The sequence below is a fragment of the Delphinus delphis genome, chromosome 14, assembly GCF_949987515.2.
Source record: "Delphinus delphis chromosome 14, mDelDel1.2, whole genome shotgun sequence".
NCBI lineage: Eukaryota > Metazoa > Chordata > Mammalia > Artiodactyla > Delphinidae > Delphinus > Delphinus delphis.
This window is the reverse complement of record NC_082696.1, coordinates 51,867,115-51,889,038: the sequence shown is the minus strand read 5'-3', so window position 1 is coordinate 51,889,038 and position 21,924 is coordinate 51,867,115. Positions and strand designations below refer to the sequence as shown.

At 41.9% G+C, this 21,924-nt stretch overlaps 2 protein-coding genes across 7 annotated transcripts in view; one reads left to right on the top strand and one right to left on the bottom strand.

The window, feature by feature from the left end:
• LOC132437024 (beta/gamma crystallin domain-containing protein 1) overlaps positions 1–19,556 on the top strand; it is a 57,105-nt gene extending 37,549 nt beyond the window's left edge. Inside the window, exons 12-20 of one of the 2 annotated variants that reach the window (XM_060030155.2) lie at positions 3,341–3,467; positions 3,666–3,698; positions 4,658–4,746; positions 6,306–6,435; positions 9,641–9,780; positions 11,391–11,514; positions 12,182–12,340; positions 14,008–14,170; positions 17,790–19,556. In XM_060030155.2, the coding sequence (XP_059886138.1) occupies positions 3,341–3,467; positions 3,666–3,698; positions 4,658–4,746; positions 6,306–6,435; positions 9,641–9,780; positions 11,391–11,514; positions 12,182–12,340; positions 14,008–14,170; positions 17,790–17,878 (1,054 nt within the window). In that variant the 3' untranslated portion in view covers positions 17,879–19,556. Of the gene's footprint in view, positions 1–3,340; positions 3,468–3,665; positions 3,699–4,633; positions 4,747–6,305; positions 6,436–9,640; positions 9,781–11,390; positions 11,515–12,181; positions 12,341–14,007; positions 14,171–17,789 lie in introns of both variants that reach the window. The other variant, XM_060030154.2, reaches the window with a different exon arrangement.
• Positions 19,557–20,854: 1,298 nt separating this feature from the next.
• Positions 20,855–21,924, bottom strand: part of RTN4IP1 (reticulon 4 interacting protein 1) — a 118,666-nt gene continuing 117,596 nt past the window's right edge. For all 5 annotated transcript variants that reach the window (XM_060030162.1, XM_060030160.1, XM_060030158.1 and 2 more), the window contains one exon: positions 20,855–21,226. In XM_060030162.1, coding sequence (XP_059886145.1) covers positions 21,119–21,226 — 108 coding nt within the window. In that variant the 3' untranslated portion in view covers positions 20,855–21,118. The remainder of the gene's footprint in view (positions 21,227–21,924) is intronic.

The following is a 21,924-nucleotide window of genomic DNA, read 5'->3' as shown; positions in this document are numbered from 1 at the left end:
TGCCCTGCTGCCCTTAAATTCTGAGCAGTGACCCCAGGAGGCTAAGACCCGTTTGTCCTTATACTTGGCAATCTTATAGACAGAGGAGTGTTGATTCACATGTACGGAATATGCTTAAACAAGGACAGGAAGGAGTTTTTTTCTTAAGAGTTTCAGGTGTAAGTTGTAAGTAGACTCTAGATCATAGATATACCAGAGAATCTCAGAAATGAATTTTGGATTGGGGGCTGCATCTTGGAAGGAAAACAACACTATTGTCAATTCAAGTGACATTTTAATAAATGGTTTTCCTTTTTCAACTTCAGTGGGTTAGATAGGCATACTTGGGTGTTGGGTATTTTCTTACAGGTCATTTATTTTGTTTTATAGGGAAATACAATACTCACAGTTGTGCTTTTTTTTAAAAAAGCACTGGCTAAAGTGTCATCCAAGGTTTGCTCAGTTGTCACCTTCTCTCCTGCATATTCAGACTTTCCCTCCTCACTGGCTGTTTTCCCTCCAAACCTTAAAATCAAACAATCAAGCAAAAAGGACTTTACCCTCTCTGTTTCCCTCTAACTTGCTATAGACCCAGAGCCTTGCCAAGACTACTTTTCTGTGATATGTCTTATCCTCTTTAATTTTTTTTGTTTTTAGGTCTTGGCTTTTGTAAAGTAGATGTACTTGCTCTGCAGAAATTCCTCCCCACATAGCAGTGTTCTGGGCCCCCGCTTTCTTTTCTCTTCATGACTCGTGATAAGCCAAAGGCTGTGTGAACAGAGGCCACACACAGAGGCACCTGTGAGCTGTACAGCCTCCCACCCTGTCAACACTGGGATCTTGGTCAATGCCCTTACTTAAAAATGAAAATACGGACTTTGACAAAGGTTGAATGACCTCTTTAAAGTTATCTGAAAGTTAATGTCATGACCACACCTAGAACCAGGCCTCCTAATTCCTCACTTCACAATGTTGAAGAATAGGATTTTAAAGTTGCTAATGAGGTTCTGAAGTGGGAAAGCGGCATTTTCTGAAATAGACTGATTGGTGCTTCTAGCAGTTTCTCCATTCAGCTGGCCAGAAGTGAGTCCCCAGATACTAGCTGCCGTAGCTCATCATCACTTGAGATTTTTATAGTGTTCTTCTTCATGGCTGCTCGTTTCCAAGTAATAACAGCACTTGAGTTTTTAAGTCAAACCCTTTAGATAGTAAAATTGTAATCTGTTGTAATTGTGAAGCATGTGGGCTGTTTTAGGTATGGCTTAATGGAATGGTAAATGAAAAACTACAAGGGTAGGTGGCAGTTCGGGTCACAAGGTGAAGAGACCTGGTGAGCCTCAGGAGACTTGGTCAAGGGTTCATTCATCCCTGGCCACTAACTGACAGGTCACTTCCCATTCAGAACAAACACCAACAAATAATACCACGTGATGCTCCGTACCCATCTCTGAACTTTCGAGGGCAAGGATTTTGTCTTTTTTTTTCATCTTGCATTCCTAGTGCCAGTCTAGTTCCCAGCACATGGTAAACGGCCAATCAGTTTGTTGAATGAATAAAGGAATTACTTTTTCTGTCTTTAGGTTTTCTTTTCAGTAAAATGTGAAAACCAGTACCTCCCTGTTACCGAGTCCAAGTGCGTACTGCTCGCCGCACAACAGGCTAGTAAATCGAGAGACAAGGTGTTAGGGCAAGGAATAGTGACTTTATTTAGAAAGCCAGCAGACGGAGAAGATAGTGGGCTAGTGGCCCAAAGAACCATCCTCCCCGACTTAGAATTCAGGCTTCTTTTATACTAAAAGGCGAGGGGCTGTGGTAGGTTGTTGCCAACTTCTTGGTGCTGGAATCCTTTGCTCTTGCAGCTGTCCACGTAGGTTTGGTCACAGTGTTCCTAGAAACCTCCACAAGACAGTTGTTATTTTCTGTTCTGCAACTTGATTTATCTCTATGTGAATGGAAAAGTTTTACACTAAAGCTTTAAACGTCAGAGCCTTGAGAATGGACCATCATGTGTATTTCAGGCAATAGGCAGCATTCCTTTATAAAGGTGCAGGGCCAGCATGACTAAGCACAGGCAACAGAGCACAAAGGTTAGAGCTAAAGGACTAGATCTAATACGAAGTTCAGGTTTATTATTTGTTATTCTGTGTTACATCCCTAAAAGATTAAACGTGATAATAGATGTGAATGCATTTTGGAAAGTTCTGAGCATATATATGGGCATAAAGGTATTATTTCTTTAAGCTGTGAGAGGATCAATATAGGGCTATGAATTAACTGAGGAGAAAACAGTATCTCCTGAATATAACAGAATTGAAAAACTCTTGTCCCTTCAAAGACTTTATCTTTGTATAAGAAATAGCGTCAGTAATTTGTTGATTTTCCTCTCTGAGTGTGGATCATTTAAAAGATAAATATGAAAACATTCCAAAAGAGATTCATTCTTAGTATTCTCAAGAGTTTGTTCAATTTTGCTTATTACATAGTTGTGTCATGTTGGAAATCCTGATTGAAACAAAATTTTCATTATTTAGCTGTTTTATTATCTTTTTTTTTAAGCATTTTTTTATGTCAGCTTTTTTTTTCCAGTGTGGTTTGTTGTGTAATAGAGACATAGCTTCCTGTAGTATCTTTCTGGAAAAATACTTTAACATTGATAACAGAAAGACTTGTTTATTAAAAGAACTTTTACAGCTACTTCTTTAAAGTCCAAATTGTTTCCTTAGAATAGAATTAGAAAGAAATATAGAGAAATGGGCTTATTGGAGTTTTCTCAGGGAATAAGATTTGATAAGCGAGAACACCAAAAGGTTCATGTAAAGATACTCTTTCACTTGCCACTTTGATTTATCCTACAGACAAATCTATCTGCTCCTATAAGATTAATGGAGAACCAGAAAAATTATTCAGATTACTTATTAGTAAAACAAATGAAAGTTGCTATACAATGTATATTTATCCAAATGGGTGTGATAGTTTTTTTTCTTTTTTTTTTTAATTTTTAAAAATTTATTTATTTATTTATGGCAGTGTTGGGGCTTCGTTTCTGTGCGAGGGCTTTCTCTAGTTGTGGCAAGCTGGGGCCACTCTTCACTGCCGTGCGCGGACCTCTCGCTATCGCCGCCTCTCTTGTTCTCTGTGGAGCACAGGCTCCAGACGCGCAGGCTCAGTAGTTGTGGCTCACGGGCCCAGTTGCTCCGCGGCATGTGGGATCTTCCCAGACCAGGGCTCGAACCCGTGTCCCCTGCATTGGCAGGCAGATAGATTCTCAACCACTGCGCCACCAGGGAAGCCCTGGGTGTGATAGTTTTATTGTGAATGTAAACTATGAACTATAACAAGTCAGTGTTTTTTGTTTCTTTAGATGGGTAGCCTATGAAAATCCTGACTTCACAGGAGAACAGTATATACTGGATAAAGGCTTTTATACCAGCTTTGAGGACTGGGGAGGCAAAAATTGTAAGATCTCTTCTGTTCAACCCATATGTTTGGTAAGGAGTTACATTTTTCTCTGAGAATATTTAACTGAATTTTGGATTCCCTTAACGTGTGCTTCTGGTTCATGTAATACTTAACTATAGAAACTATCCTGAGACTATTTTTAATGGTAATTGTCAATGACCCACAGAACAATTTGCAAGATGTCTGCCCCACTCACTTCCTTTTCTCTTCTCTCTAAAAATTCTTAGGATTCTTTCACCAGACCAGGGAGACAAAATCAGGTAACTTAACAAACATTCTATCATTCATAATTAGAAACCTTCTGTTAAAAAGCTGAATTTATGTGTAAAACATCATACATTTGGGAACATATTGTTAGTTTTACCCATTTTTGTGCCTGAAAGCATAACTATATTTTAAAATTAATTTAAGTTTACAGTAAGGCTTAATTGATAGCACTGACCCATATCTAAATATTTCTTATAAAATGTTCTTATGTAAAGTTAAATTTTTATATCATTACAGTGGATCAGAGTTTTACATTAATACACTAGGATTAGTATTTCAAACAACAGCGTAGAGTTATTGTGGAAAACAGTAAAATGAATTTTCGTATTTGCTGTGTCTGCATTAGGCTTTTTATATAGTGTCTTTTATATGGTGTCTCACTTAAGCCTTTTGAATGCTGACTCTCTGTATCAACTGAAGTGTTAAATTTGTTAAAGACTTTTTAATGGAAGTGTTCAGAGAGCCATAATTACAGAGGCACTAACACCACTGTAGCCTCCTTTATTGGCATACAAAAGAGTCTAATAAGTCAGCAGGTAGCTTCCATTGAGAGGGAGGAAAACTGCACTACATGTTTCCAAAATACAGTTTCTTGTAAATGTTAGAACTGTGAACAATTACTTTTGGCCACAGTAAAGCTTTAAAATGCCTGGCAGCTTGTTACAAGAGGGTGTTCTGTAGAAAGCTGCCTCTATTGTTGGACTATCCTTTGATGTCTCTGAATGAAATTAAACAATCACGAATGGTGCAGCCAAAGTATTTCTAATTGATCATTAATGTAGAAGTAAAAAATTAAAGGTTTTATAAAATTCATGCCAGTTTACAGTAACAAAAGTTAGCAGGTCATGTTTGGTTATCATTTCAGAGGCTGAATGAGTTAATGTGTTTAGGAAAAGAATTTTATGTATTTCCGTTTACTTTTTCAAAGATTCACTTGTTTTCGGAACCACAGTTTCAAGGTCGCAGTCAGTGTTTTGAAGAAACAACAAGTCAAATTGATGAGTCATTTTCTGCCAAGTCTTGCAGAGTTTTAGGAGGCAGGTAAGCAAAACAGTGGACTGGCAGAGCCCAACCCGTGGGGGAAAACAGGATTCACATATCAGCAAGTAAATACACTTGTAGGAGCCTGGTACCTTATGAGACCACCACATAGTACAAGACCGTGTGAGTACTGAAGTGGACTTCAGAGCACTGAGTGCTGGGCGGCAGAGGACATGGACATCAGTGTGGGTGGGAGAAGTTGAAGATCACCACCTCGTTGTGCAGTGGGACTCAGACCAGGTTCTCTGCTCTCTAGGCCTCTCCCGTCATCTGTAAAGGGACTTTAGATCATCTCTAAGGACCTCCCAAGATAGATTTGTTTTTACAGATGGGTAGGAGTAGGGCAGGCATTCTGCATGATAGGCAAGTGCATGGTTGGGGTGGAGATGCTGATGAGGGGCACACCACCCTCTCTAGCTGGGAGGGCTTTGTACAGGGGGGAGGGGAAGTGAGTTTGGACAGGGAGGGTGGGCTCAGGTGATGACTCTTCTGAGCATATGAATTTGGATGGATGCCAAAGGAAAACACAAGATGGGCAAGGCGAGGAGCTCAAAGTCAGGGAAACGGATCAGGAAACCCTTGGAGCAATCTGTGCAAAAGGTGATGAATTAAGTTGAATAATAATAAGTAGTAGTAGCAGTAGTAGTAGTAGTAATGCCTTTAATCATATAGTTCTTCATGGTCTAAACAGCACCATCATGCCATTTGGCAATGCAAAGTGGAAAGAGCACCGGCTTTGCATTCAAATGCGTAGATTTATATGAAGCTTCACTGTTTATTAGCACATACCTGCACCTCTGTCCTAGTTTCTCTTTGTCCCATATGCTGCTTCATTTATTACTACCAAGCATGTACTTTTTTGTTATTCATTTATTGTCTGTCTCAGCTCACTAGGGTATAAACTTCAAGATAACAGGGATTTTGTCTTGTTATATCCCCAGCAATGGAAAAATACCTGACACACAGTTATTCCTCAATAAGTATGTGTTGGGTTAAACAAAAACAAAACAAAAAGACCCCCACCTCCTCTAGGGAAGCATGGTAAATCACCATTTTGTCAATAATGCTGAGTGCTAGAGAGACTAAGTGACTTGTCTAAGTCACTGTGGTATCTTGACTCCTGGCCCAGTGCAGAGGTGTTGGAAATGAGGATAAAGGGGTGAGGGAGAAATCTGGGGAGGAAGCAGTAGACCCAGGTGACTGACTAGCTCTGAAGGTTGAAGGAGTGTTCAGAAAAGACTCGAAGACTCAAGGGCTTGACAGAACCACCTTGGCTGGGAGAATGGTGGCACCATGAGAGGTGCAAGGAATGCTGGTAGGTGGAGAGGTGAAAGCATTAATCATTTCATGGAGAAAAATGTTGTATTTCCCAAATGACTTATGAATATTAGGTTGCCACAAGATGAAATGCAGTAAACATATCCAGACATTTTTGCAGAGAGAACACTGTTAGCCATAAGCATTGTTTATTGTATGGCAGCTACCTCTAAATTCAGACTCCTTGACTAGGAAGACTCAAATTACACTTTATACGTGTGTGTGTGGTTTTCCCTCTATAGCTGGGTTGCATATGACGGAGAAAATTTCTCGGGTAATCAGTACGTGTTGGAGGAAGGCCACTATCCTTCGCTGTCTGCAATGGGATGTCTGCCTGAAGCAACTTTCAAGTCTGTTCGTTTTATAGATGTCGTAAGTATCTCAGGGTGAATATAGCGTTACAGAGATGTATGGTCACACAGCTGACAGACAGAGCAAGGGAACCAGCAGGCAGGCTTACTCAGGACAAAGTTGGAGGCAGAAAAAATAGTTTCGTGGACAACTTCCTACCCTGGTCTCTTTCCAGATCTTTAAAACGTAAACTGTTTGCTGTTTTCTCAGACTTCAGGGGCAGTGTTGGGCCAGTCATGGTGCACAGTGCACAATCATGGGCTAGTTCAAGGCCCTTCTGTCTTGTTTTTTTCCGTTTCACACCTGAGCCCTATTTCTTTTTTCAAGATTTATTTATTTATTATTAATTAATTAATTTATTTATTTATGGCTGCATCGGGTCTTAGTTGCAGGATCTTTGTTGAGGCATGCGGGATCTTTTGTTGTGGCGTGCAGGCTCCAGGGCGCATGGGCTCTGTAGTTTGCGGCACTCGGGCTCTCTCATCGAGGCGCCCGAGCTCAGTAGTTTCAGGGCGCTGGCTTAGCTGCCCCGCGCCATGTGGGATCTTAGTTCCCCGACCAGGGATTGAACCCGTGTCCCCTGCATTGTAAGGCAGATTCTTTACCACTGGACCACCAGGGAAGTCCCCCTGAGCCCTATTTCTATACCTCTACCTTTAGAGGTACCCATTCTAATGTGTTTGGAGTACAGCTTGGATATTCCTATAAAATACATGTTTTTAAAAATATGTATACAGCCTTTTAATTTATATACAGTATTATGCTGTAGTTCTCATCATGTTATAAAAACTCTCCTTACATGAAATTTTTTGGGAGCCATCCGTTATGGTGTGTACATCTAGTTATTGATTCTAATGGGTGCCCATGATGTAATATGTATTTACAATATGGAATCATTAACTAGATGTACATACAGCATAATGGATTACCCTGGGATCTTTGGGGGATACGTATTAAAAAGTGGATTGGGACTTCCCTGGTGGCACAGTGGTTAAGAATCTGCCTGCCAGTGCAGGGGACACGGGTTCGAGCCCTGGTCCGGGAAGATCCCACATGCCGCAGAGCAACTAAGCCCGTGCGCCACAACTACTAAGCCTGCGCTCTAGAGCCCGCGCGCCTAGAGCCTGTGCTCTGCAACAAGAGAAGACACCGCGATGAGAAACACGCCCACCACAATGAAGAGGGGCCCCCGCTTGCCGCAACTAGAGAAAGCCTGTGGGCAGCAACGAAGACCCAGTGCAGCCAAAAACAAAGAGTGGATTTACTGGATCTCACGTGCGTGAATATGCAACCTTCAGTAAGTACTGCCGAATTCCACCACTTTACACTGTTGCTGGCAGTGCATGTGGATTCGTTTTCAGCATCATGGCCATTATTGAGTATTCTCTGACATTCAAACTTTTGTCAGTTTGAAAGAATGGGGTAGAAGTTGTGTTAGTTTGCATTTCACTGTTGGTGAGATCTCATATACGTACTAGTCATTTAGGTTTTCTGTTCAGTGAATTGCCTATTTATATCCTTTGCCCAGCTCTTTAGTTTCCCGTCATTGTTGTTATTGATTTGCAGAAATTCCTTATAGTTTTTAAATCTATTCCTCTGTTGTTTTAGAGATTTGCAATGAAATGACTTTTCTCAGTTTCTCATGTATGTGCCAATCCAGGTTATAGTGCTCCTTTTTGACCAGAGATCTTTAATTTTAATGCAGACAAAGCAATATTCGATAGAACAATACTGCAAGATAATGTTCAGATGTTAAAGTCTGGGTGTATCTGACAGTTTGGGAAGTATTTGTTAGTTTTTGGTAGCTGATATCTCATAAAAAGCTTTAAACATACGTAGTTGGTGATTTTAGCTTTAAAGGTAGAAGGAACATATGTGAGCTGGCTTTTTCTCATCCCCTCCTGCCCGTTCAAATAACGAAAATGTTGACCTTCCTTGAGATGTGAAAATAGTAGCAGTGAAACATAAAATGATGTGGTAAGATTCATTAGCTTACAAATAATAAAATATCTAAAAATTTGATATTTAACCTGCTTAGAATTCTAAAAGCAACCTACAAGTATTTAAAAAAAACAAACCCACTTTAGATTTAAAGCTTTCAAATGCCTCCCTTCAAGCAGAACTTAGCATATATGCTCACATCACTTTTGACATTTACAGATGATGTTCTTTTAAGTTTTGATTACGATGAAATGAATATTTTACCCATATTAAGAACGTATATTTTAATTGTGACTTAGTACTTCAAAATCGTTTGGTTGTTGTCGCTAGATTAGAGTGCTTGGAACGTTTTAGCATGCCAGCTCAGAAAAGTGCAGTGAACGTGCAAAGTAGTGATACTACCACAGTTTCTGTCATTTCCTTCTTGTATGGTTTATATAACCTAATTTCTAGACCATATAGAACACGTCTACACACTGATCTGCTCTGTTTATTGGTCAAGATCTTTCTACACATCAGAGCACATCCACATAAATGAAGCAGTAAGGTGTCACACCGTTGCCACAAAACTTTAAGCAAGTTAGGGAATTTTTCATGTATCATTTATGATTTTAGGATTATTATCATCAGAGCTTAGTCTAGGGTCATAAGGGTCTGTAATCTGAAAAACAAGCATAAGCTGCCAACTTCTCATTTTTCTGAAAATCAGTGGACTTGAACTTGGGGCTTCCATCCTATTTTTTCTCTCCTAACAATTATTCCTACAGGAAAGTTTGGGGATACACAGAATCATTGTCTTATTGACAGTTAAAAACAACAACAAAAAGACATCTGAAAATGCATACAAGGGGAAGCTTCCTTTATTAGGCAGATTACCACTAGACCCCCAAAGATCACCACAGCCCCCGCCCCTCGCCATTTATGTCTTTGACTTTCCAGCCCCTTCTTATCTCAATAGAAAACAGAAAAGTTGAAAATAAAGTCCATTAGAATTGATATTCCAGGCATATATACCTGTTCCTTTATGCCTGGGATATGTTCCCCATTTTATAATACTTTACATTTACCTGCCTTTCTATGTAAGGGAAAAACTTTCTGCCCTCCATCCTTCCTTGCTTTAGCTTTGGAGTATATAACCACCCAGACGTTGCTGGAAAAGGGAGTTTATGAGCAGGCCAAGTCCAGCCAGATCTTCTGCTTTGTCCTTGTAACAAGGTGATTTTCATGTTAAGTTCGAATTACTATCAAGGATGAGTAACAGAACATTATTTTTGTTCCTAAACAGGAATTGTCTGAACCAACAATTATTCTTTTTGAAAGAGAAGACTTCAAAGGAAAAAAGATTGAATTTAGTACAGAAATAGTTAATCTCCAATCCCTAGGATTCAACACGCGCATACGCTCTGTTCAGGTGATTGGTGGCATGTAAGTGAGTTCCTACTTGTTTATTCAATAAAATAGATTTTAAAAATTAAGTTTGATCATATTTCTCTTCTCTGTTACCTTAACCAAATTGACATATAACCCCTTTTTTTCTGTAAGGGTTAATATTTATGTTCCCTCACAGTATACTTTTCCTATTGGGAAGAGCCATGTGTGGGACATCATCTCTTCATCCAGATTTTTAGTTTACTTAAGATAAGGACTCTCAAAGTTCCTAGGCGAACGCTTTGCAATAAATTGAGCACTTCCTTAGCAAGTAGGAAAGAGAACTGATTTTGCTTATCCTTTTGAAAGACCAAGTCCTTTGATTTTGGAGTAAGGGTTGGGATTTTCCTTCGGCTAGGAGTGACTAGCAGATGTTATAGGCAAAATGACTTAATGTCAACATGGGAACATTTTTCTCAACTTTGAATAATTTTGAAATTAAGATGTAAAAATGAATAAGGACTATCAATGTAATGTGTTTTTACAAAAGTATTTTTCTTTCACTCACCGAAACAGCAGGTGTAGTTTGAAGGCATCAAATGGTGGAGAGGACTATAGCTATTTAAAGAACAAATTCGGATTATTAGGGTGATTGATAGAATTTTATGCATGACTTTTTTTCCCAACAGGTTTAAACTAATATTTTGTTTTTATGATAAAATGACTACGATGATAACATTTTAGAGTTGCAGGGTTAAAAACAGAGAACCTTGATGTAATACATCAACCAGAGAGAAAGATTGCTGTGTTGCTTGCATGCTGGTCTGCGCTGGAACCCAGACTTCAGGTGTGGGTACCAGCATCTCTGTGTGGAAGAGACCTGAGTATCTTTAGTAGTTCTCTGGATTGAGGAAGATTACTCTCATTTTAAATAAAACTTTATTATCTATTTTTATCTAACCCTTATATAGCACCCTGTGTAAGAACTTTACAAGTATTAACCATTTAAATAAAGGTCTATTATTACAACTGAAGATGTTTTATGTAAAGTTCACAGGAAGTACTGGGCTGTCCTGCTAAAAGACTATCTCTATTGAAGAAAAAACTTACCTATTTCTCTTCAAGAGTGGAACTTTTGGGCATAAATACTCATGTACCATGAATTTGCTATTTGTCAAGACATGGGTGCTGTAGCTGTTTTTGATAATAAGGTAGTTTCCTTTTTTTATCCTCCAACATATATTTAAAGTATAAAAAGCTCGGTCTAGGTACTTCCCTGGTGGCGCAGTGGTTAAGAATCCGCCTGCCAATGCAGGGGACATGGGTTCGATCCCTGGTCCAGGAAGATCCCACGTGCCATGGAGCAACTAAGCCTGTGTGCCACAACTACTGAGCCTGCGCTCTAGAGCCCATGAGCCACAACTGCTGAAGCCCGCATGCTGCAACAAGAGAAGCCACCACAATAAGAAGTCTGTGCACCGCAATGAAGAGTAGCCCCCACTCACCGCAACTAGAGAAAGCCCAAGTACAGCAATGAAGACCCAACGCAGCCAAAAATAAAAAATAAAAAGCTCAGTCTAAAAATCAAAGTGTTCTGAAAATATAATTGGTGCCCACTGTGAAATGGATATTGCTACTTACTGTGGTTATCTCTTTTTGTTTTCCAGATGGGTTACTTATGAATATGGCAATTACAGGGGTCGACAGTTCCTGTTGTCACCAGCAGAAGTGCCTAATTGGTATGAATTCAGTGGCTGTCGCCAAATAGGTTCTCTACGACCTTTTGTTCAGGTACTTTCTTCTTTTACATGCTTTGAATAGACTCTTCTCTGAAATCTTTTTTGTAAATGTAATTAACTTTTTAGTTTCAATTTTAAGTGTGAAATTGGCCTCTCCCCCACCCCACCCCCGAGAATTTCTGAATTTCGGCTGTGTCTCTGGTGCCAGAAGGTTGTGACTGCTTTCAGAAATGTTATTACACCTGACATCAAAACCTGGTATGGGGCTTCCCTGGTGGCGCAGTGGTTGAGAGTCCGCCTGCCGATGCAGGGGACACGGGTTCGTGCCCCGGTCCGGGAAGATCCCACATGCCGCGGAGCGGCTGGGCCCGTGAGTCATGGCCGCTGAGCCTGCGCGTCCGGAGCCTGTGCTCCACAATGGGAGAGGCCACAACAGTGAGAGGCCCGTGTACTGTAAAAAAAAAAAAAAAAACAAAACAAACAAAAAACCTGGTATGTCCCAAGCCCTGGGTTGTCCATAGGCAGGCTCCCAGCCCCAGGCACTTTGAAATTCTGTCAGCCTCTCCTCACTGAGAAAATCCTAAAGCCTCTGAAACTCTCAGATGTAGCAGTTTTCCCTTATCCAGCCTCATCTGGGATTCTGCCCCTGCTACTGATGCTTGTTCAGTGCTTCTGAAGTACAGCTTGTATATGACTATTGCTGGGGTTTTGTCTTCTAGAAACGAATTTATTTCAGACTTCGAAACAAAGCAACAGGGTTATTCATGTCAACCAATGGAAACTTAGAGGATCTGAAGCTTCTCAGAATACAGGTCATGGAGGATGTCGGTGCTGATGATCAGATTTGGATGTATCAAGAAGGATGCTTCAAATGCAGGGTGAGCTTTTTGGATTAGACAAGGGTCTATAATAGCATCTCTCCTCAAGTAAAGTAGATGCTACTTCATGATTCCTGGAGCATTTTCAGAAATAAGTTAGAAGGTTTTTCATGAAACTATTTCTTAGTTCTGATAGAACCTGTTTAGGAACCAAATGGGAGGTAAATCTAGCACTGATCCAAGATAGAATCTTTATATCTATACTTGATTTTTATACAGTAATAGAAAAAGCAAGTGTCTGTGTTACCCTCCCCTTTTTCCTTAACCTACTTGTTATAGAAATAAACTTATAAGCCCCATCATTATCAACACAGATCACTCTTGGTTTGTTTCCATTTTGGAGGACCCCACAGACTAGGTTGAAGCGTGAAGAGATAACCACCCTGTGTACAACACAGTCCATTTCCTAATTGTCACACGTTGTAAAATGGAAAATTGCCCATCTCCCTCCTATCACTCCCGCCACAATGCACATTTAAAAGCTGAGTGCTGTAAGATTTTATGAGAGATGCTCACACTTCTATTGTACGTACTCATTTTAACTCCTTGATTTTATGGGCTTGACTGTTTGCTCCTGATTTTTTTAATCCTGGTGCCCTGTGAGTCAGCAGAAGGCATTACGGCCTGCTGAAAGGAAGTACAACTTGTTAATTGGGTCTGTTGTGCTTGAGGGAGAATCATCCTTTAAGTAAACAGAAGTACTATTTAGACATGCATAGAAGAAATAGCATGGGAAACAGAAGTAACTAATATAGAGGCATAGAAAAAGCTTCTGCCTTTGAATTATCTTAATTCAAGAAAATGGCATCTTTCAACAATTATTTCTAATGAACATTACAGTGATATTATTTTAACAGCTTTGAATTTGGTAGGTCAGTGAGAAAAAGGAAAGTGTCCTAGATTATCACAATCCTTTTATCTCAATATATTGTAGAACAGTACACTTTTCATAAGCATTTTCTATAGCAATATGTGTGAATGCCAATATGAACATGACTACCATACCTTATTTATATTATATTAAGGGTAGATTCACTTCATAGAAGGACCCGTAAGATCTTTGCATTAGAACACACTCTACTGCATTTATGTTTTCTCTTTTTATACTTGGATAGCATGCCTTTTTAGAAAATTTTAGACATTTCTCATGAAGGGGAAGACAAGACAAATCAGTAAATGGAATTCCAAGTTTTAAAATGATAAAATGCCCTTTTAGCAACTTCAGTGCTACAGCAGCCTTCAAAATTAGAGATGCAGTCATATTCCGGAAGGGTCAGGCTGAGTGGAGTGGATACATCGGGGAGATTAGCTACAGACCCAGCCTCAGATCATGGTGATTTCTGGGGGGAAATATCATGATGGGCATTTTTAGTGTTCTAAGGAGGCTTCCCTTACTTATAAGACAGAGGGCCTCACAAAGGGCATAAATCTCTTAACAATGGACAAGAATTGAGAACTTTCTATCACAGGTTATCTGAAATGAAGGGCATAAATATTTGTTTGATCCCAGTTACCATGGCTAAAAGCTGAAATTCCTCATGTGGGGTATAAATGAAGCTAGGAACTAAGATAACTTTAAAAATCAGCTCACACAGGAAATTGCTTACAATGGTAGCTGAATGTATATCCACCCATGTCTACGATACCTTGTCTTTTCCACTGAGCAGATAGCAGAAGACTGCTGCCTGACCATCGTGGGGAACCTAGTAACCTCTGGCTCTAAACTGGGCCTGGCACTCGAACAGAACATCGACAGTCAGTTCTGGAGCATGAAGTCTGACGGCAGGATCTATAGCAAGCTGAAGCCAAATTTAGTTTTAGATATCAAAGGTAAGGATCGTTTCCTTTATTTTCTTTGTTGTGTCTTCTTTAGTTAACTAAAAAGCTCTTCTTTACTTTTGAAAATGATGCATGTACTATTATTAATAGCAAGTGATCCCTTACTACGTGCCAGCCTCAATGCTATACACTGTACCTACGTTATCTCACGTGATCTTCACAGCAGCCCCAAGAGGCCTGTGTTATCCCTCCTCCCCCCACTTTACAGCCTCCATACTGCGGCTCAGAGGAGTTAATCAGTTTGGCCACAGTCTCACACCCATTAAGTGCTGAGGTGGAATCTGGACATGGGCCGACTTTAAACCATTTATTATAACAATGTTAGACTAAAATTCACAAGTTAAAAGGCTATGACCTCAGTCTGTAGAGTTGATGATTCTCAGGTACACGCATGTAAACTTTCATTGTAAAGATCTAAGACTGAAAAGGAATTAAAACAAACAACATAGCCAAAAAGATTTCAACTGAACATTTGTTCAGTGAAGTTAATCCAGAGCAAACCGATTGATGGTGCTTGGGGAAGAACAAATACATTTAGGCCAGGGGTTTCCAAACTTTATCTGCATGAGAATCCCCTGGAGGGCTTGTTAAAAAACACAGATTGCTGGGTTCCACCCTCAGAGGTTCTGATTCAGTAGGTCTGGGGTAGGGCCCAAGAATCTGCATGTCTAACAAGTTCCCAGGTAATGCCCATGCTGCCTGTCTACGAGAACTACTGATGATAATTTTAAAACAACATAAAGCAAAAAAAACTGACCTCAAGTAGACATGGGAATTCAGTGAACCTTTGTTGCTATAGACAAGCAAATGACGATGGTGTGTTTTATTCATGTCATATGGGGTAATTTTGCTTCAAATTATTAATGGAGACTTTCTGTCCCCTATCAGGAAACCAGTGTGGTTATGTTCGTCAATTTAGTGGAACCATACTATACCACACACCACTTTAAATCATGGCTAGAAAGTTGGCTCAGTTTTACCTGAGTCAGGGTTCTAGGCCAAAGCTGTCATTAAAAATTAAGACAGAGTGGTAAAGAAACAGCTGGTTTTAAACTAAATTTTGTGGAAGATGGAGAATAAGCCTGAACATTTCCATCAGGGGCTTTGGTGACTGCCCCTGGAGAAAAGTGGCCGTCACTTCTGATCTGCAGGTGGGGAGAGTGGCCAAGCCACCTAACAATGGGCTTCGAATTTACAGAGAATCTGAGGAACAGAAAAGTGCTCAGAGGCAAACTAAGTTTAGTGAGGCAAAGGCAGGGCACTACATGTAGGGAGCACCACTAAGCAATATCACTCCAGGCTGGATGGGGCCCAAAGTCGTACAGCGTATAAAGTACCAGCAGGAGACAAATGCACTGTAGGCTGGCACGACAGATCTGTCCACAAGTAAGATACCCATTGTATAGATGATCCACCGGAGGTTCAGACTGTTAAGAGTCACTATCATTCTATTCTTACTTTGAACAACTTGTTAAACTGGAGCTCCTCAGTCTATACAAGATAGAGTTTGAAAACCTCCAGAGAAGCCAAAGGAGTGTGACTAGACTGAATTGGAAACATGGATTTTGGGGAAAATACGGACTCATGTTTCTTACAGATGTGATCAGCTTCCTATGTCCAGGGTTAAGGTCACTGTAATCTTTACGAGCTAGTCTCTTAGAGCATTCCTTTTATTCTTTCAACATGTATTTATTGGGTACCCAATATGTGACAGGCTCTGTGCCACACACTGGGGGTATCAAACTGAAAGGAAAAAAAAAAAGACAGTACCTTGGCTTCAGAGCGCTTACATTCTGGAAGCTCCAAGGATATGGGATTTTCCCCCACTTGCTACCCTGGCAGTTGACCAGGAGTAAGGATTCCTGGCTTTCTAGTCTTCGACTCTGAAAAGGACTGTGGGACTTCAGGAGCCTCCTCCTTAGGGCTTCGCTTGAAAGCTCCAAGATCACTTCCTAAAATGCAATATAAATTAGTCCAGTGCCTTTGGAATAAGGCTACTGTTCTGTATGTTTGTGAACTCTCAGTATATCGAGTATGGTAGCTACAGTAATCACTTGTTAAACTAGTTTAAATGTCTCAGAATGTGGGAGAATGATGCCATCTTGTGGACAAGAGAGAGTAGGGCCACACATCCCACATACTGTGCAAGGGGGATAGAAATACATCCCTCAATAGGAGACTGTGACTTTCACTGGCTACAACTGTTGACCATTTGTTACCTACTAATATTACCATAAGGTTTATTTCTTTTATCTCCTGGTGTTTTGGTAGACATCCGTGTATTATTCCAGACCAAAGACATTATAACAACAGTATAAGCTAGTTCACACTCACTTTAAAAAAGTCTGTGAGGATTTTAATCCTCCCCAAAGGCAAAGAATGAATCAGATTATTTCTCAAGAACTTTCTAGTCATCATGACTCTAATTAGAATTATGATGTAATATACACAGAAGGTATGTTTAAGATACTATAATCTTGAAGAATGAAAAAAGACATTGTGACCTTAAGATAATATTTGCTGAAATCTCAGTGGAGTGGAGTGTGTTGTGTCTCAGTGGAGATGGTGGGGTTTGTGGTAGTGGTGACTTTTTTTCCCAGACTTAAGCATAAAATGCCCAGGGCACCTTGCCTTCGTATTCTATACCTAGCTGTGCAGAGGCTCTTAGTTATCATGATGATTAACCAATTTCTTAGAAGAGGGGCATGCATAAGAGATGATTTCCCTATCAAAATCTATTGTGTAAGTTTTCAGACCTTTTGGATGTTTTGTAAATGCTTTAAAAGAGAATAAGAACATTTAATTCCTCTTGGCCTGAGGCTGCAGTATGATTTCAATACCAGTCGCACTTACCCCAGCGAGTTGAACAGATTTTAATTTTGATGGAGTCCTTGGTGCTATGACGTTGGTACAGAGGCTTATGCTGAAAAGGATAAGGTATCTGTTTACTCCACACTGGAAAAAAAAATCACATGGCCCTTTCTTTTGTTAATGATACTTCTCCATTGAAAGAAGAGGCCACGAGGCTAAAGAATCTGAAATATCTAGTAGGCACCCTTGGAATATTCCGGTGAAAGGGAAACCATACTAGCTTTACAGTCTGATGGAACGCAGCATGTTAAATGCTATGAATTTTTATACACCACAGCCTGTGCGTTCCCAGAAGTGGGAGTGCTGCCCTGCCTATACTTCTGGGTGTCACTCAGACCTCCCCTTTGACCTAATACAACTATTTTTCATTGTTCATGCAAAATTTGTTCCGATGACTATTCTACTCAGGCCTGCCTGCTTATTTTGCTGGTATCTCAAATCCACAATCCCACACTGAATATTTGTCACAATCTCTTTACTCCTTTTCCCATTTCTAGATTCTGCCCCCGCCCCCCGCCGGTGCCATATGATGGGGCTTTTTAACACATCGCCCCCCGGAGGCTGGAGCCTCTCAGCCCTCCGTGCGTTTCTGGGCTTTCCTCCCTGCTTTGTCTCCTCGAGGCACATAGTTTTACACTTTGCTTGCTCTTGTTACATTGGTGTTGTGATAAACTGTGTCTGCTACAGCCTCTTCACGTGGGCATGTTTCCTTCTATCGTTTTCCTCTTCTGTCTTTCAGGGGGTACACAGTATGATCAAAATCACCTTATCCTCAACAGTGTCAGCAAAGAGAAGTCAACGCAAGTGTGGGAAGCCATGGTCCTATAGACCTGAATTAAAGAACGCAGGAGGAATATTTCTGGAGGTCTTTCAGCTACCTTATTTAAACAAACAAAAAAAAAAAGAAAAAACAAGGGCTGCAGACAGAAGCACCAAGAAGAAAGTGGACCTGCTCCTTCAACAGCTCTAAATTCTCTCTTGAATCACACCACCGTGACCAGGACAACCACTCATCTTCTCAAAAGACTGTAATCGTTTTAAACCAGTCATTTATCCTCCTCTTGTTTCATCCCTTTCATTTCTTTTCAGTAGCTGCTTAAACAGGTTGTCTTAGCAGCAAGACTATGTACAGTTTAAATTATATCCAAAGATAGAGAACAAGAACAAACTTACCGACCTTGCAGACCTACAAGTCCTGTACACTTTAAAGGGAAGGACAGAAGCTCAAGTTTGTATGGTAGGAGACTGTTCAGCATCTGAGAAGAAATAATTTATTAGGCCTGTAATTTTGGTCCTTGATCTTCTGATTTCTGGACTTAGTAATTATGCCGTACAGCAAAGTGGGGAAAGCCTTATCTAGTCAGACCTACCTTAAGCAACTAAGTATAAACAAAATGTTTCTGTTCATATTAAAAATTAGGGGACTTCCCTGGGGGCACAGTGGTTAAGAATCTGCCTGCCAATGCAGGGGACACGGGTTCGAGCCCTGGTCCAGGAAGATCCCACGTGATGCAGAGTGGCTGAGCCCGTGAGGTACAACTACTGAGCCTGCATGACACAGCTCCTGAAGCCCGTGCACCTAGAGCCCGTGCTCTGCAACAAGAGAAGCCACTGCAATGAGAAGCCCACACACCGCAACGAAGAGTAGCCCCTGCTCGCCGCAACTAGAGAAAGCCTATGCACAGCAGCAAAGACCCAACACAGCCAAAAATATAGTTTAAAAAAATTAGTAAATTTACAAAGATAGCATGTCCATGTCTGCTAACATTTATTAGCAGGATCTGGATTATTTTAACCCACTCTAGAATGTCACATGTGAGTGTTGTTTAGTGCTTTTCTTGCAGATGCTACTGAAACAGTATTACCATGACCTAATTTATGAGCCCATCCTCATCTACAGGTAGTTCTGAAGCAGCGTTACGCAGGCCTTTGCTAAACTCAGGTCTTTTAGCCCAATTTCCTGCCCCCCTGTCCGGCTGCACTGGCACGGGGCTGCCTTCCCTGTGAGGCTCCACAGCCCTGCACCTGCTGTGACTGCTGGGGGACAGCCTCAGGTCATGTACTTCTGGGAGCAGAAACGAGAGGTGTGGGGGGCTCAAGAGGATGACCAGCAATTCTCTCCAGAAAGCGAAAGAAAGGAGACTGAAGCAATCCTAGTTGGCCAAATCTCAGACCTGAGAACCCTAAGACGCAGCAAGTATTTCAGTGGGAATTGAAAATATTTAGCTGCTGATTGTACGCTCCCTGGCCTCAGTGCTGGTCATAGTTTGAACAAAACTGCTAAACATTCCTTGAATACACGCTTCCTCCTTTTGTCCTCATGTCGTTGTCCTCGTCACTGAACACTGGTGCTTGGAAGAACAAATCTTGTTTCCTTTTCAGCTACTCCGTATGTTTCCAGTTGTAAAATGTTGATCCTCTGGAGCCTGTGGTGGGCAGTGGCGGCCATCAGAGTAGTTTACCTTCAGCTTTAAGATGCTCGCACACGTCCGGCAGCAGCCGCCACGCGTCTTGTTCTTGGGTGCACAGCTCTGGCCTTAGGCCTTTGTGTGTCTCACTGCAGTAAGGTGGGGTAAGACTGTCTGTCTAGTCTGTGTTGAATTCATCTCTTGAATAAACTTGTTTCTGGTTAACCGTATTGATGAAATCTGAGAGAGTCCATTCTAGCCCTCGTAACACTTCAAAGAGGGTCAGCAGGCAGATTAGAAACAAATGTCTGATCTGGACGAGGTGGGTTTCAGAGCTGCTAGAATAACAGCAGGGGGAGATTTTTGACTACCCTCTTTCCAGACTCAGTGGTGAAGGGGCACACTCCACTTTTCTGAGTGGACATGAGGGTAAGTGAGGTCGTCCCTCGAGAGATGCCCCTCACTACCACTGGGAGGCCTCAAAGAGAAAGAGCTGAGGTTGAATTCAGAGAAGTCAAAAGTGGCTTATTCACACCTGGAAAAACATCTTGCTTTTGAGGTAAATTTGTACTGGTGAGAACAGCAATTCTAGAGAAAAACCCTCATGCAACACTACAAATGAGTGTCTATCAGGAAGAAACCAAGTAGAAGGCTACTCAGACAGGTCTACATCAGAAGCCAAATGATAGCAGCTGAGCTGCAGTAATGAGGGGATCGTGGCAGGAACTGGACACTTACCGTCAATGATCAGAGGGCACAGACTAGAGACTCAAAAGCCGCAACGGGTTTATTGGCGAGATACCTAAATGCAAGCATTTCAGGTCAAACTGGAGAACTCTGGTCCCCAATGGAATGGTGGTAATTTCCACGGAAAAGTCCCCAGAGAAGCACGTTTCCGTTGCCGAAAGAGGACTAGCCTTATGCAAAAAAGTAAGTGTTTTAAAAAGTTACAAACTTTACATCACATTTCATTTTCTAAAAGCGTAAACAACCAAATCGCTGGCGAGATTTTTACATATGACCCTAAGAGATTCAGAACTCAGGGCTGTTATGACCGCACACTGGAGCAGATGGAATAAAAATCAAAGGAAACTTTGGCCAGTGGGAAAAGTGCTCACTATGACCCTAAGAAGGAATTAGCTTTAAGTAAGCTCTTCATGCTGCCATCCCTCCACATGCTGAAAGTTCTAATCTCTCACAATTGTTAAGATGATAAAACAGAGTTTGAGCTACTAGAACAGAAGGTGCCGCCACAATTTGCAAATCTGCTGTGAAAGAACAGCTTGAAAAAAACAATAGGCAATTTTCAGCAACTTTATAGACAAGTCCAAGTGCAGAGATGTTCATATCTTGTCCCTGCTTACGTGTGTATCCCCTGCGCTTGGCATGGAGGAGCTCGGCGGACAGTGCGCAGCCGCGTCGGGGTAGGTGACGCGAGAACGCTCTGGGCAGAGCAAGGCGATGACAGAGGGTGGGGCTGTGGCTATAAAATCAGTCTCTGCTCAGCTCAGCAGACAGGAAATGACTGGCAGAAACGTGTGCGTGCTAAATTTATTTCATGGAACTTCTAGTCTAAGCTGGAAAGGGACGACTGGAAAAGAGTCGGGGCCTACAGGCACTCACCAAATAAGAGCCCACAGGCACCAAACTGAGTGTTTATTTAAACGACACTGACGACAGTCTTTCCTCGCGCGTGTCCTCTTTCTACCTTCAGGAAGGCTTCTGGAACTTTAGAAAACGGAAAGGTTTTCTCAATAACTGGCTGAATCTGTAAAACACAAGAAAGGTTGACGAGCAGGTGAGAAGAGCCGCGTGGGTCAAGTCGGGTGACGTCGGTGGTTGGTTGCGTCGCGTGGCCAGCCCGGGCGGGCCTCTCTCCAGTCTGCGTGGTGCCCCCGGGTCAGGAACTCAAGGCGGGCCGGCAAGACGGCTGCCCCCTGGCTTCTCCTGCCTCTTCCCGTCTCCGGTGTAAGGGAGCCCAGCCTGACCAGTAACCCTCCTCCGGCTCCACGCCGGGCGCCTCGCTCCCCTGTTCAGGGCCCTTCCACGGCGCCCGAGGCCAGCATCCCAAGGCCACTACCGTTCCAACCTCCACCCTCCGTGGACCCCGCGTTCCCAAAATGGCCTAGCTGCCATTGTCTGAGCGTGAGGTGTGTGCCCCTCTGCGACGTCTGCCGGGCGCCCGGCCCGGCCCCAACCCGAGCCTGCGGTGCGTCCTCTCCTTGAACCACCGCAGAGCCTGTGTGGCCCTCCTCATAGACGGCCCGCTACAGCCCAGTGCCCGTCTCAGCCACGCCGTCCTGCGTGGTAAACGCCAAAGAAGGCGTCCCAGGGTTCTCGCTGCGTGTGTCCCCGTGGCCCCTCACAGGCAGTGCACAGAAGAGGGACAGATTGTTTCCATTTGTTGAATGTCTGGCCCGTCTACTCAGTCAAAGCTTAGCGCACCTGTGGGCTAGTCACCTCTTG